At 42.6% G+C, this 15,937-nt stretch overlaps 2 protein-coding genes across 2 annotated transcripts; both read right to left on the bottom strand.

Moving 5' to 3' along the window:
* Positions 1–1,060: 1,060 nt before the first annotated feature.
* On the bottom strand, positions 1,061–4,798 carry LOC103721603 (beta-xylosidase/alpha-L-arabinofuranosidase 2-like). The gene is made up of 7 exons (XM_026810223.2): positions 4,292–4,798; positions 3,281–3,586; positions 2,954–3,123; positions 2,776–2,876; positions 2,345–2,695; positions 1,830–2,243; positions 1,061–1,680 (listed from the first exon to the last, which is right to left on the bottom strand). The coding sequence occupies exons 1-7, from the start codon at positions 4,796–4,798 to the stop codon at positions 1,061–1,063; spliced, it is 2,469 nt and encodes an 822-aa protein (XP_026666024.2).
* Positions 4,799–6,354: 1,556 nt separating this feature from the next.
* On the bottom strand, positions 6,355–12,910 carry LOC103721604 (beta-D-xylosidase 4-like). The gene is made up of 7 exons (XM_008811871.3): positions 12,674–12,910; positions 9,023–9,328; positions 8,320–8,489; positions 8,093–8,193; positions 7,603–7,953; positions 7,113–7,523; positions 6,355–6,974 (listed from the first exon to the last, which is right to left on the bottom strand). The coding sequence occupies exons 1-7, from the start codon at positions 12,893–12,895 to the stop codon at positions 6,355–6,357; spliced, it is 2,181 nt and encodes a 726-aa protein (XP_008810093.3). The 5' UTR covers positions 12,896–12,910.
* Positions 12,911–15,937: the final 3,027 nt, after the last annotated feature.

Raw genomic sequence — 15,937 nt, 5'->3', positions numbered from 1 at the left:
TCCCTATCACTTTTTGTAAACATGATTGTAAGCACCACACAGCATATAAATAAAAAGGAAAAGAGAGCAAAAAAGGGAACTCTTCAATGAGGTGGAAACGGAACCACTCTTCAAGTTGCTGGTCCCACTGAGATTGCAACCATATAGCAGTCCATGAGAGTTAATCAGGATTCAAGATTGTTATGTGCTGATCTCTTACAAGAGTTTCACCTCAAAGTTCAATTGTTGGTGACTTGTGTTTTAGCTCAAATTCCACTTTCAAATGGATGGTTAGGTAAAAGTGACTGAGATCCAATATCATAACAGAGGACTAGCACTAACGCTGGTAGCTGTCAATTTCTTAAGGAATATTATTTTTCTTCCTGTTCCCCCCTTTTTCTTCGTTGAAGCAAACTTGGTGGATCCAAGGCTTATTGAGATAAAAATTAAAAAAAAAAAACCTTGTCATATTGGGGTCGTCATCGGTCAACTTTGTGTTCCCTTCTGAAAGGAAAGTTATAAGGGATATGGCATCATCTAAAAGATTATCATACAACAATTTTCAATGATCATAATAGTTCTTTTGAAATATCTGAATACCAGAAGATAATCTAAAAATATATTTAAAGATTCCATGGAGAATATTGAACAGTATTCTTGTAGTACTGGGGATGATTTGCTTTAAATTTTATAGCAGCAGATAAGATGAAATTAGTCTTATTGGATGATTTAATCAGAATTTTTAATCAAAATAACCAGCGTTGGATGGGAATATTGGTCATTTAATTTGAATCCCAAGTACTAAGCCAAACAAGTCCAACTCCTTTACCTCAGGTTATCAGAATCTTATTACCATGGAACATTGTTAAACATGACGAATAAACTATGCTCTTCAACAAGGTCGTTGACAGCAAACGACTAAAATTTCCTTAATGTTTCCTATGAACAAAAAGCATGCATTAAATACCGCTTTATTAGATCACAAAACAGAGGAACCAGGAGTTCCTTGTAGGAAGCTTAAAGATCCTAAAAAAATCATTCAACCACTCATTGAATGCCACTCAAACAACGTAAGATCTACCTAAACTTGGAGCTTGACCTCCACTGGAAAAGAAATTTCCCCATCGCCATTGCCAATCACAATGGTGCTCTTCCCTGAAGGCACCACAACGTATGCCGTCTTCTCCACCAAGGCCAATGCCTTGCAGGCATTTAGGCTGAAGCTCACCTTACTCCTTCCTTTCGCCGGCACGAACACCCTCTGGTATGCCACCAACTGCTTCAAGGGGGCATCAGCGACCTCCGGCGGAGGCTTCGAGTACACCTGAACAACTTCACTGCCATCCATATTGCCCGTGTTGGCCACCTCGATGTCGAAGGTGATCTCCTCCTCGCATGGCAAACTGACGACATTGATAGCCGGGCAGGGTGGAGCAGTGACGTTGGGCTTCAAGGAGAGCGGCTTGCAGTAGTCCGTGGAGTTCACGTTAATGGTGATGGAGCTCGTCTCGTAATTGAGTTTGCTGTACTCGAAAGTAGTGTAACTGAGGCCATAGCCGAAGGGGTAGAGGACGGTGCCATTGAAGAACTTGTAGGTTCTACCAGGGTAACCCAGCTGATCGATTGGACGTAGTTGCATGGAGGTCATGGGGAGAATGTCAACATAGTCATTCTTGTACCATGTCAAGGGTAGCCTTCCTCCTGTCAAATGAAATGGAGTGTATTCAAATAAATCAATTGAAAAGACTTTTCTTTGTTAGAAACAATCATATTAATCTAGCTACTGCAAGATTTAAGAATGATTATAATTAAACTTTATATTAAGCTGAGGGCAACAACTAGTTAATTACCTGGATTGTAGCGTCCAAAGATGACATCAGATATGGCTTTGCCTCCTTCCTCACCAGGGTATCCAGCCCAGAGGATGGCACCAATCTTAGGATTGTTCTGGGCAAAGGAGACATCAACACCTCCACCGGATAAGATCACCAAAACTACAGGGCCTTTCGAAGCATCTGCAACATCGTTGATGAGCTTAGTTTGGAAGCCAGGAAGGAGAAGATTTGTCCGGTCTAGACTCTCAGCTTCCACTCCGAGATCCAACCCTGCAATGATGATCGTGGCATTGGCGGTCTTCGCAGAGTTGACAGCCCAGACAATACTATCTTGGGAGGTGCAAGCCACATTAGCACAACCCTGCTTGTAGTCAACTTTAACCTCCTTGGTAATGGCATCAAAAGGTGATGTGTATCGACAGGGTACGCCTAGATCCACCCAAACAAAAAAAAAAAAAACCGGGAAAACATTACATCAAACATATTTATTTGGATGAATGATTCGAAGTAGAGAGTGTTTGATAAAGTACCTGCGTAATTTCCAATCATAGTCTTGGTGGTTTGGACATGGGGACCAACCAAGGAGACAAGGTCAAGCTTCTTTGCGTCCAAAGGCAATGTGAGATTGTTCTTCAGAAGGACAATTCCTTGCCTGGCAGCATCAGTGGCCAACTCAATGTTCCCATTGGTGCAGATATCCTTCTCTCCGAGAGACTCGTAGGCCGGCAAGCCGTCGAAGAAACCAGCCCTCATGAGGACTATGTACAGGTTCTTTAGAGCATTATCAATATCGGATTCCCTGACTTTCCCTTGGGCCACTGCCGACATGGTGTAGGTCTCATAATATGGATCCTTGGGATATCCACAATCCAAATCCAATCCTGTAGCATATGGAATTTAGTTTAGCACTGATTCATCAAATGTTAAAAAAAGAAGCTACATGAGATGTTAGAAAACTTGCCAGCTTTCATCACTTGAGCGACGGCATCCTCAGCAGTATCACCTTGCCATTTGACATTTTCAACCATTACCGCAATCGAGTCGCAATCGGAGACAATATATCTGAAAGATATATGTCAGTATATATGAATTAATCTAGCGATTATAAGGTGGTGAAAGAACAGAAGGTTTCATCTTACCCATGAAATTGCCAATCATTACGGATGGTCTGAGACAAGAGCCTGGCATCCGCGCACACTGGTATGCCATTGACGAGATTGTAGGAGCACATGATACTACTGGCATCACCTTCCTTGACACACATTTCAAAGGGGCGAACGAAGGTCTCAACCATGTCTTGCTCGGTGACCTTCAAACCAATTAAGAAGCTTTGTTTTGTTAGAATACAAAACTAAGAATCTATCAGTCGATATATTGTTTATATACACTTAATAAATGATATGTTATATGTAAAATAATTAGAAAACTAATAGAAGCGAGTCAAAGTTTATCATCTAAAGCATTACCCTAGCATCAAAAGAGTATCGTTCGTGGAAGAACCAATTGTCAACATCATAGGCAGCGTAGTGTTTGCAACAAGCTGAAGTCTTGAGGGGCCTGGAGTTCGCGTCCTTAGCAACCTCTGATCCCTCGACATCCTGCATGCCCCTGACAAAGTTGACGGAGTAGCGGCCAGCCATGAACGGATCCTCTCCTGGTGTCTCTAGAGCTCTGCCCCATCTTGGATCTCTGACGAGATTGATATTTGGACTCCAGAAGGTCAATCCACTGTGGCCTAAATTATACATAGCCCTTGCTTCCGTGGAAGTGACCTACAGCCAAAGCACAAGTAATACTTATCACAACACTGCAAGATATTGAAGAAACCTACTGGAGGGAAGGAAATAGATTGCGTTATGCACTTATAATAAACTAGGTCTAATCGTGACATGCTAAAAATAAGATAGATCGCTGGACTGAGTAACTAGACTCATGGGTGTGAAACCAAACGGAAATGCATCATACAGAGGCAATGCAAGCCAAGCCCAGTTAAAGTTCGAAAATTAAAAGTTATTTTGGAACTTAAGAATCATTAGAAGGCAAAGTTTTACAGTAGAAAATGTAAAACAAATAAAGAGAGCAACTTGGAATCAAGATTCCCAGCCGATAAAAATATTAACAATTTCAAAGCTTAATCTTTTGGAGATATATTTGGTAACGGAGCACACACATACCACCTAGCTATTGGCACCACAGGCATCTAGAATGTAACAATTAATGGACCTCTTTGCCGCCAACATTGCGTAGAAAACTGTGTTGTTCAAGGTAAAGCTAGTGTTTGTATTTTGTAATATTTTTCGTAAACCTCATGATAAACTACCAAGATAACAATAACCTGAATGATCTTAAGTTGATGTATTAAGTCTCATGCACATCGTATATCTAACACTTTGATTAGTCCTCCATGCATTCTAAACTAATTGAATAAAATAGATCATGATTCTTTTACAGATGTGATGATTTGAATTTATGCATACCTGACCGATCCTCAACCACAAAGACTCATTGAAGGAGGCGGCAGTGAGGATTGGGGTAGGGAAGCTCGTGGCACCCAGGACGACGTCACCAAAGTACGTTCCATGGCCGATGTCCGAGACGCCATGCAGAGCCTCCGACCACCAGCGATAGTTGGCGAGCCCAATCCGGCCGACTCCATCAGCCCGGTCGCCAAGCTGGGCGACCTTCTCGGCTAGCGTCATCCTGCCAATGAGGTCCTCCACCCTCACCTCATACGGCAGGGACCCATCGCAGTACGTGAAGTCGTCCATGTCGAGGCCCATGTCGGCGAAGCGGGCGGAATCGCACACCTTGGTGTAGTTCCTCCCGTTGGACTCTATGGGGCCGAGCTTCGAAGGTGGCAGAGCAGCGGCAAGAGACTGGTTTTGGGCTGGGGTAGGGGTTGCGCTCTGGGGAAGGAAGCGGGAGAGCGAAGGGGAGATAATGGTGGCAACGGAAAGCAGAAAGAAGAGACGGAAGGGTGCCATATTTCCTTTCTTCTTTCTCTTTGGTATGAGGAGATGGAGGAATGAAGAAGAGCGAAGAAGATAAATGAGGCAGCGAGGGTTTTATAGGAGAAAGGGAGGGCGACCTAGTTTTGAGTTTAAATTTGAAGCAGCCGATTTGGTGAAACGACTTCTGTTTAGATCTCAACAACTTGCCACCCGGGCGGGAGTAAGGAATTCCTAGCGAGATCAAAAACATCAGATTCTCAGAAGATCGAAAACTTGTTGGAACGACAGCTTGGATCCTCTCCCCTTTCTGATAAATTGCATGAGAATCCTAGTCTGTTTTTATTCATGAGCACAATCCTGTGCCTGTTAGGCTGGCTGGTAGGATACGGTAGTGGTATTTCAGTTGTAGTGTGACTTCTGACGCTCTCTACAAATTTGAGTCGCAAGTTCAGCTTCCTGACTGGATCATAAAGGACGTGATTTATAGTTCCCATGTTCGTGTGTTTCTTCGCAAGTTTGGCAAGGGCAACACTAGGATTTCTGAGTGTCCAGAATCATCGTAAATTTAGTACCAGATTTCACACAAGCCACTTCCTTCCAAAATCTCGCGGAATTAGGAGTGGCATTGGGTTAAGTTGGGTCAGGTTCAAGTCAGATCAAGCTAGAATAACAATATACATAAGAAACCATGACCCATACCCAGCCTTTCCCGAATAACACATCGAAATCCTTCTATTAATATTCTATCCATAGGCCAACTCGCATGACTTGATTTGACTATTTGACTCATATCTTATTCTCATTTCTTAGGTTCAATCCTTGAGTCATCGCCTAGCACGTCTTCTGCAATCCTTGTCCACTTATAAAATCCTCGTCCCTGGTCATGATTTAACTCAACCTAAAGTATCCCGGCTTAAATAAAACGTTACTTTTTTTGATCCAGAAAATCCATACCTGACCCATCTAAAAACCGAGTCAGAATTTTTAATCCGTACCTAACTCAAAACAAAAAATCCTTCAACCAAGTGTAATATAAATCGGATCTGGTTAGATTAATTTTTTTGGTTGAGTCTATATGCGCCATCCTTACCAATTATAGTCTAGTTTTGGTAACCTAGAGGTTACAACCCCAATAATTGTCCTTAATGGCCCAAGAAAACCATTCCCAGAAATAACCAACCCAAGACATTAAAACAATATTCACGTCACCTCATCACAAATGGTCTCACAATGAAAGTGAAAATTAATTTGAAGAAGCCAAAACTTCCATACTTATCCATCGTTTTTAAAAAATTGTCACTTTTCTGCGAGCAGAATAATTTTTACTTGTTTGGCATCTTTGCATGGAATATTGGTTTAAAACACGTAATTATCTGGTAAGGAAGAAATGTAACAATAAATAGTCTTCTGATTATAATTGTCAATACAAGATCATCAATTAAAGGAACAAGAGGTTCCTTCAAGAAATTAAGATATACGAACCTAATAGGCTCTCAGAAAAAGCTAAAGCCCTAATAAAAATGACACTAGGAACCTGCTATAGCTGGTCTCTGTCGAAAATGCTAAACCCTAACAGCAACGATAATGGCTCAAAGTTGAAGATCAACTTCTACTGGGAAAGAAACCAAATCGGGGCCATCTCCGACCACAATGGTGTGCTTCCCTGCAGGCAACACGACGTAGGCCGTCTTCTCCACCAACGCCAACGCCTTGCAAGCATTGAAGGAAAAGCTCAACGTAGCTGACTGCTTCGCAGGGACGAACACCCTCTGGAATGCCACCAGCTGCTTCATGGGGGCATTGGCGACCTCCGGCGGAGGCTTCGAGTACACCAACGCGGTGTGGTACCCATCCATGTTCCCTGTGTTCTTCACCTCAACATCAAAGCTGATCTCCTCGGTGCACCCGTAGTCGAGGGTGTTGAGGGATGGGCAAGGGGGAGCGGTGAAGTTAGTCATGTAGGTGAGGGGCTTGCAGAAGTGCGGGGTGCTCAAATTCATGGCGAGGGAGCTCGTGGTGGTGTTGATGGCGCCGTAGTTGAAGGCAGTGTAGCTGAGGCCATAGCCGAAGGGGTAGAGGACAGTGCCGTTGAAGAACTTGTAGGTTCTACCGGGGTAGCCCAACTCGTCGACTGGTCGCAGCTGCATGGAGTTCATGGGGAGTGCATCGACGTAGTCATTCTTGTACCACGTCAATGGGAGCTTTCCGGCTGTTAAAATGGTACAATCAGTGATCAAAATTAAGATATAACTAGGCAATATACAGGAACTATGTCATGACTAAATCTCCAACATGAAAGTAGAAGGAAATAATCCAAGAATATTTAATCATGAGGGAGATAGATTACCAGGATTGTAGCGTCCAAAGATGATATCGGCAATGGCTTGACCTCCCTCCTCACCAGCGTAGCCAGCCCAGAGGATGGCACCAATCTTAGGATTGTTCTCAGCGAAGGTGATATCAAGAGCACCACCTGATAAGATCACCAAAACAACCGGGCCCTTAGAAGCAGCTACAACTTTATTGATGAGATCAGTTTGATTGCCAGGAAGGAGGAGATCCATCCGATCTCGTTCTTCGGCTTCCACATCGAGACTCAACCCTGCGAAAATGAATGTGACGTCGGCATTCTTCGCAGAAGCTACCGCCGGGGGAAACGCAGCCACATTCGTGCAAAGAACATCACATCCTTGCTGGTAATCAACCTTAACATCCTTTCCAATGGCATCAAATGGAGATGTGTATCGGCATGGAATACCTACATCGGCAAAGGAATTACATCAAACACAAATGTTGTAAGAGCTTACAGGAACTGGACAATGTGTTCGACCAAATACCATTATAGTTTCCAATCATGGGAGTGGTGGCGTTGGCATGAGGGCCGACCAATGCAGCGAGCTTAATTTTCTTTGGATCCAAAGGCAATGTATTATTGTTCTTTAGCAGGACGATTCCTTGCCTTGCAGCCTCGGTGGCCAACTCAATGTTCTCGTTGCTGCAAATATCTTTCGATCCGAGGTTCTCATAAGCCGGTATGTTGTCAAAGAATCCAGTCCTCATGAGAACCATGTAAAGGTTCGTCAAAGCTCTATCAATGTCGGTCTCCCTCACTTTTCCTTGAGCCACTGCTGACTCCCCCCAGTGTTGGTAGATGTTATATTGGCCCCATCCACAATTCAAATCCAATCCTACAACATCACAGAACTTAATCTAGGAACATTTATCTGATGCTAAATAGAAAAGATAGAGAGGAATTCTTTTCAGGGAGAACAAAAACGAAAAAAGAGAGAGAGAAAAACAGAAACTAGAAGGAAGCTTAAGACTTGCCAGCTTTCAAAGTTTGGCCAATGGCATCCTCTTGGGTGTCACCAAGCCAATTCATTACACGATATATGACATCGAGCGAGTCACAGTCAGAAACAATGTAGCTGGAAAATATTATACATTAGCATCTATAGAACCAGGATTATAAGATGGTGACATTATATAAAAGAACAAATAAAGAAAAACAAAACGATGGAAATCCACCACAACATATGAAAGGAAAATCTTACCCATTAAACTTATATTCCTCTCGGAAGGTTCGAGTCAGTAGATTGGTGTCAGCACAAGCTGGAATGCCATTGATTTTGTTGAAGGAGCACATGACACTACTGACATCACCTTCCTTGACACACACTTCAAAGGGTCGCATAAATGTCTCTACCATGTCTTGCTCGGTCACCTTAAAACAACTCAAGAAATATCGTTAGAGTTCACAAAAATAAATATTAACCTATAGAATATAGATTTAGATAAAAAAGTATGCTCATTAGGAAAAATATTTTTCTGTTAGTTCATAAATTTAAATTAACAAACTATATTCAGTAAAACAAATATATTATGTAAAAAGATCATTGAGATTGCATGTAAGTTGTAGTAGACCAATATATTGATTGAGCATGTAAACTTTAATTCTTCTTTCTAGAATTTCTTCATAGTTTGTCACTTCTAGGAAAACAAATTCTTCATTGGCAACTGAACCCTAGAAAATAGACCACTTCTGAGATTATATAAAAATGAAGAAAATTAAAGAGGAGCTACTAAAATAGATAGCGAAGAAATTAATTAGTTAAAGACCGGTTTTATGTTATTCACTTATAATATAAATGAGTCATATATATAATAGAAGAATCAACAAATAAAACAAACTTTGACATTATCTAAACAGAACAATTATGGTGGAAATGAATCAAGATTTGAAATCTATAGCATTACCCTGGCGTCAAACTTATGTCGATCTTCGAAGAACCATTTGTCAAGATCATAGGCAGCAAAGTGCTTGCAGCAGCCTGAAACCTTAAGAGGCCTAGAGCTAAAATCTTGATAACCCTCAGTTTGCTCAACATCCTGCAAACCTCTTACGAAGTTAATAGCATAGCGGCCAATCATGAAGGGATCCTCCCCCGGTGTCTCAAGAGCTCTTCCCCATCTTGGATCTCTAACAACATTGATGTTGGGGCTCCAAAAGGTCAACCCAGAATGGCCAAGATTGTACATCGCCCTTCCTTCTGTGGATATAACCTATAATTTAGAAAACAAACGGCAATTAATTATAATAATAAACAAACAATCAATAATGACATATACTTAGTAGAAAAAAAATATATTTCACTTCCATAATCCACTACTACTCAAAAGGCTTCTAGCTACTCGATTAAGAGTCATGACAGGCCCGAGACCAGCATGTGCTTAAAAAATCCAAAGCTTTTATTTTTTTTTGCGGTCAAAACGGCATTTCAAATCCAATAAATCAAGTTTGAGTATATCCAGCCAAATCAAAGGAAAGTAAACAATGCAACAGGTGAGGAACACCCCCTAAACTCGTCCAGATGACGTCCCCAGAATGACGTGCCACGTATGAGGCTACCCAGTCCGCAGCTCTGTTCACCTCATGAAACATATGACCAATCTGGACAGCGAACATCTCCTGGACCAATCTGAGAATCTTCTGAATCAACAGATGACCGTCACCATACCTATCTACTCCCCGTATCTAGTCAATCACTGTGGCAGAGTCTCCCTCAATACACAATCTGTCGGCACCCAGCACACATCTTGCATACCGGATGCCCTCCCAAGCAGCCCATAGCTCCGCCCCAATAACAGTCAGATCAGGTGTGCTCTGATCTCCAGCTGCAATCAATCTGCCATAATGGTCCCTAACAACAAAGCCTGCTCCACCAGAAGCTCTATCCATTGGCATACCGCCATCAAAGTTCACCTTAAGATAACCAGGGGGTACCCAGGAGAGAAAAGCATACCTAGGCGCTGCAACAACAGAAAAGGTACCCCATATATCCCTGGCCAACTCAGATAAAGTTGATGGAGTCACAGAAAAGATCTCCGCAACCTGGGTCACGGCTCTGTCCACCACAATCCTCGGGAGCAACCCTCTCCCCTCGAACAAGCGTCCGTTCCTATCCAGCCATATATGATAAGCTAGATAGGCAACCACTACCCCCAGCTCAGCTGTACTAGGCCTCCTGGAAGAGTCCCTCAAGAATTGTAATAAATCCTTCACTAACTCCCATCTCAGGGGTAACAGCGCAGACAAACAGCTCCAAATCTATACCGCCCTCGGGCAAAGGAGTAAGACATGACATATAGACTCCGCCCAGCAACAAAGGCTCCCTACTCTGGACTGATAAGCCTAGTTAATATATCTCTCAATCTCACTGCTAAAATCTTCGCCGTAGCCTTATACAAAGTAGTGCACAAACTGATAGGGCAGAAGTGGCCCGGCTCAGTAGGACCCTGTCGCTTGGGGATCAAAGTAACAAAAATCCTCTGCCAATCAAGAGACATCATCGTCGTACTGAAAAACTGGTGGATAGCCTCAATCACATCCTGCCCGACTAACATCCAGTACTTGCGGAAAAACACCGGAGGGATGCCATCTGGACTGGGTGCCTTACCCCCGCAAGGGACCAAACTGCCTCCTGGATCTCCCTCCCCGACACCGGCCTAATCAATGCTGAGGACTCCTCCGCCGAAACCCCCATCGAGGGCAACACCAAATCGGTAGGACTCCCACACCCGGTATGCTCAGTCCATCTAGCTCTGAAGAACTACTCCAGAACACGACTGATCATATCCGGATCCTCCGTCATCTGTCCATCATCTCCTCTGATAGCCCTGATCCTGTTCCTCTGCCGCCTGATCAATGTCGATTGATGAAAGAATTTGGTGTTCCGATCCCCCTCCAAAATCCATTGAACCCTTGACTTCTGCCTCCAAAAGATGTCCTATTGACGGAGTAGAGAATCATGCATAGATAAAAGTGATCTGAGCTCTGTCATCTCCCCAACCGACAATCCTCCTCTCGATGCTTCTTAAGACTGTAGCCTAGAAATGGCCTCCTCAATTTCCTCAACCCTTCTGAAAATATTCCCAACCTCTTCCTTATTCCACCTCAATAGAAGTCTCCTAGTCAACTCCAACCTTCGATTCACTCGATACATCGCATCCCCCCTGACTGGCATACCCCATGCCTCACTCACTACTTCCCATGACTGAGGATAGCAGTACCAAAACTTCTCAAATCTGAAAGGACAGTGGTTTGGTGTATAGATCTCTATGCTCACCAATATAGGGCTGTGATCCGAGGCAATCCTCGGCAAATGACACACCCGATACTCTGAAAAGTCCTGAATCCAATTGGCAGTAGCAAATGCTTTATCCAATCTCTCCCAAACCCGTGCCGAACCTTGTTGATTGTTGCACCAAATGTACCTTGGGCCCTCAAAACCAAGGTTAATCAAACCATTCGCCGAAATGAACTCTTGAAATTCCCTCACCTTCCTATTATGACTGAAAGCCTTCCTCCCCATCTTTTCCTGTGAATCATCAATGCAATTGAAATCTCTTGCTATCAATACTGGAGCACCCTGATCAACCAACATCGATGCCTCCTCCCAAAATATCCTCCGAACCCTGTAATCTGTACTGGCATAAACTGCTGCAAAAATCCAAGGCCGCTCACACCCCTCAGATACCACCATAATGACTTCTTAATTGCACATGTTGAAAATATCCAAAGTACAGCAATTCAATTTCCAAGTAACTATAATGCCACCTGCTGACAGCCCTTGGGATTCTACGGCATAGAACCCCCAAGATCTCGGAATTGCTCTCCTAGCCTTCTGTAGACTTCTTCCGGATAATCGGATTTCGAACAAAACACATATGTCTGAACTATACTGCTGCATTAATTTACGAAAAGCTAGGGCAAAGGAAGGTTTCCCCGCCCCCCTACAGTTCCAAAGAATTATCTTTATAGATCACCGGAGTTGACGGCACGGCCCTCTTCCTCTAGGCCGTTCCCACCAGTACAAGACATACCTTCTTCACTAATTGCAGAATCAAAGCTTTTTCAGTCCAAAGAAGTGAGCAAGACATCAATTGTAGAACAAGTAGGGCATGTAAAGTATTTCACCTCTATTTGTTTTTAAACTTTAGTGTCTTGTTTAAATCAAATAAATGGAACAAACAAAAACATGTATGTATACATAAAATGTAAAAAGTTCTTTACCTAATTACCTTATACGATATACGTTTGCAACACTCCATTATAAAGACGTAAAACGGACAGCATCACCCAAGAAAGAACGGCAATCTTTTTTTTTTTTTTAAGATGCAAAAAAAAAAAAGGAAAATCGTTAACAGAAAATTTTGTTCTAGCCATAACTACCCATTCTCTTATTAACATATACGGTATTAAACCCAATGCATGTAACTTATTATCACAAACCTCCAAACATGCACATCAAAATATATAAACGGGTGCAACACAAGTAATACAAAAAAAGGTACAACAATAACACCCAAGAACTTATGAAGATCGAAAGCTATGAACTTGTTACATACCTGAGCAACCTTTTTCCACAAGGACTCGTTGAATGAGGCGGCGGTGAGGATCGGGGTAGGGAAGCTGGTGGCACCGGGGACAATGTCACCGAAATGGGTGCCAAACCCAGTGGTGGCAATGCCATGGAGCGCCTCGGACCACCAGTGGTACTTGGGGAGCGCGATCCGCTGCACGCCATCGGCCTTGTCGCCGAGCTGTGCGACCTTCTCGGCGAGCGTCATCCGGCCGATGAGGTCCTTCACCCTCACCTCATATGGTAGTGACTTGTCACAGTAAGGGAACTCATCAATGGGGAGATCTAGTTCTTGGAAGCGGGCCGGGTCGCAGACCTTGCTGAAGTTCTTCCCATTGGTCTGGATGGGGCCGAGCGTTGCACCGGGCGGGGCGGCAGCGAGATATCGGCTCGGTGTTGAGGTTAGACTCGATGCAAGGGAACGAGAGAAGGAGGGGGAGATAATGGCGGCAGCACAGGAGAGAAGGAAGAAGAGATGGAAGGGAGCCATCTTTGACCTCTCTTCTCCTTTGTGATGGAAAGAGAAGCGCTGAGGAATGCCGCCAACGAAGTGATATGAGGAGTCGGGGACTTTATAGAGGTTGAAAAGAGACGAGGTAAGTTCGTTTTATGTTTGGGGAAAAGATAAGTTTAAATAAGTTGTTGCAGATCTATCAGATAGCTCTGAGTTAAATCGTAGTTTCCCTTATTTTAGGCCAATCTAACTACGATACATCATACATCTAAGTTAGGACGTAATGTTACGCCACCGAGATCCCTCGATTAGTCCACTCAGGAGTCCGCACAGTCAAAGTCAATACACGGTGGCCCCCATCCCTTTGTTTGCCGGGTTCTGACTTCTCCCATATATTTTGAGAGGATAATCAACAACCGACTTCCTCCTCTACGTTCTCCAACGCCATCTCTTCCCAGCTGTCGCCATGAGTTGATCTCGTATTCACTGTGCTTAGAATAGTGGTTTGCACTGTCAAATCAATTTAAAGGGCTAAAACCTTTAAACTTGTTTTATTACTTTGCCAAACATATGGGTGTGTTGTTATACATATACATACCTACATATGTATGCTTTGATAAACAGATTTTGGGCTATGTGAGAAGGTGAGAAACAAAATTAATTAGACACTAAGTGAGAAAGTGGAGGAAAATGAATATACAAATTTTGCAAGTTATATTGTATATATGCTTTGATATATTTTTGGATATAGATTGTACTGAAAATTTGGATATTAATTGAAGGGTTCTAATAGGGCCATACTTTAAATTGATTTTCTTGTCTTGCTTCTTTTTCTTAAATATTAAAAGCCAAAATATTTTTCCAAAATCTGTTAAAAATTTTGAAAATATGCTTGAGCCAATCAACAAAGGATTTTTCTCTTTAATATATCTGCCTGCCTAAAAATTTTATTCTTGTTGACTTTAAAAAAAAAAGTCTGTAGTATTGAAAGTGTTTCCACTCAGAGTTTGCTTAAGTCTACATTAATATATTTCAAATGAAATTTTAATAGGGCATATGCTGTCATGCCAAGTGCCCCTATATGCAATCAGGAAGATACTCCACAAGAATTAGCAAAAATCACTTAGTACTTAAGTTGGCTAACCACATACTCTAGAATGATATAAATCAGTCAAAATCTTCCATCATTAACGGCAAGGTCTTCACCAATACTGGAAAACCAAGAAATTAGCATAAACTAACCTGTCCACTTCTCTTCAAACGATATTAAGAGATTAACAGGACGAGATCCATCAAATCCCATGTCAACTATGTTTTAGTTTTGAATTTTGCTTGGAAAACTAAATTCCTCCATATTAACCATGATGTAGGTGAGATATCCAAGTCCGGAGGCACCAAAATCAGGACTTCAAAACATATAAGGCCCCCCCCCCCCCCCCCCGGCCCGGTGTGAAGCCCTCCATTTGAACTAAATCAGGAAGAAATTAGCAAGAAATTAAAGAAATCTCTAGGTTTTCTAAAATTCTAGAGCAAAATCAAAGTAGTAACTAAGAAGGAAAATATTCTAGAAATAGAAACTTATCAGCATAGAGAAAAGCCGGCAGAGATCCGCAACTGACGAGGCAGTCGACCGGAGGAGGGTGGTTGGCCGGATCTTCGAAGAACACCGTAGATTGGCGGTGGGTATAGGCAGCAAGGAGGAGGAGGAGGAAGTGGGAGGCGGGGAGGAGGAGAAGGAGACCTCCATGGATGGGCGGAGGCGAAGCTCAACGGAGATGGAGGCTGGGTCGGGGAAGAAAGGGGGTTGAAAATAGGGATAATGGCAGCTAGGTGGGGGAAAAATCAAGGATTTATGGGGCCCGATGACGCTTACAAGCATCGTTGATCCCTAGGCCTCCGACGACTTAGGCTTTCGACAACACTTATAAGCATCACCTTAGCTTAGGTTTCCGACGATGCTTATAAGTATCATCTTAACCTAATTAGTGTATGACAACGCCTATGGCGTTGTCTTTTTTAGAATTCCGACGACGCTCATATGCATTGTCTTAGTTAGCTTTGTCCTATCTACAACGACACTTGTAAGTATCGTCTATCCCTAGGCTTCCGACGATGCTTACAAGCTTCGTCTTAGTTATCTTATTTGTAAAAACCGTCATTGATCGCCAGGCTTTCCACTTTCAATGCTTTTAAGCGTTGTAATATACCGATACTACTAACAAGTGTCGACAAATTTTGGCGCGGTGACTAAATAGTGACGCTTCTTTCTAGCATCGGCAGATCACAGTAGTTGGAAAAGCCTCTTTTTCTTATAGTGGTATAATATGTATATATTGTTATAGTCGAGGAGCGAGTTAATCGAGCTAGGCTAACATCTGAGTTGTTACAAATGATACCAGGGCGGACCTAACCTATAACTTATGTGGACTAGGGGTCACTATAGCACGGATTCCTTAGAGCCGACAATGGACTGATCGTGGTACTTGTAATTAGATTTGAATAGATTTGAATCCTTAGTCTAACAAGAACGTTAAGGTTGCTGGCTGAATTAAATATCAAGTAGATTGATCTGGCAACGATAGCATTTCTTTTAGGAATTGGTGTTCTTTTATGCCTACATTCAGATATCGGTTAGGCTGTTGAGGAGGTGGTATCACAATTGTAGCAAATCTTAGAACTGCTACGAATACTTGAGTGTCGTCACCTTTTTAAACTGTTATTTGGAGAATTATTATTCCAAAAAAAATAAGATTTTGTTTGGAGAATTGCCATTCTAGAAAAAAATTGTTCGTCTTT

This window comes from Phoenix dactylifera, chromosome 1, assembly GCF_009389715.1.
Source record: "Phoenix dactylifera cultivar Barhee BC4 chromosome 1, palm_55x_up_171113_PBpolish2nd_filt_p, whole genome shotgun sequence".
NCBI classification, from domain to species: Eukaryota; Viridiplantae; Streptophyta; class Magnoliopsida; order Arecales; family Arecaceae; genus Phoenix; species Phoenix dactylifera.
The sequence above is the reverse complement of the archived record's forward strand: the minus strand, read 5'-3'. Positions and strand labels throughout refer to the sequence as shown.

Bases quoted from the DNA above. Each gene is read 5' to 3' on its own strand.
- LOC103721603 (XM_026810223.2), bottom strand. From the start codon at position 4,798: ATGGCACCCTTCCGTCTCTTCTTTCTGCTTTCCGTTGCCACCATTATC. The intron at 3,587-4,291 runs GTATGCATAAAT...CTTTGGCTGTAG, and splicing joins TGTGGTTGAGGATCGGTCAG to GTCACTTCCACGGAAGCAAG. The intron at 2,244-2,344 runs GTACTTTATCAA...GGGTGGATCTAG, and splicing joins TATGATTGGAAATTACGCAG to GCGTACCCTGTCGATACACA.
- LOC103721604 (XM_008811871.3), bottom strand. From the start codon at position 12,895: ATGACGCTCGCCGAGAAGGTCGCACAGCTCGGCGACAAGGCCGATGGC. The intron at 8,490-9,022 runs GTAATGCTATAG...AGTTGTTTTAAG, and splicing joins GACATAAGTTTGACGCCAGG to GTGACCGAGCAAGACATGGT. The intron at 8,194-8,319 runs GTAAGATTTTCC...AATATTTTCCAG, and splicing joins GAGGAATATAAGTTTAATGG to CTACATTGTTTCTGACTGTG.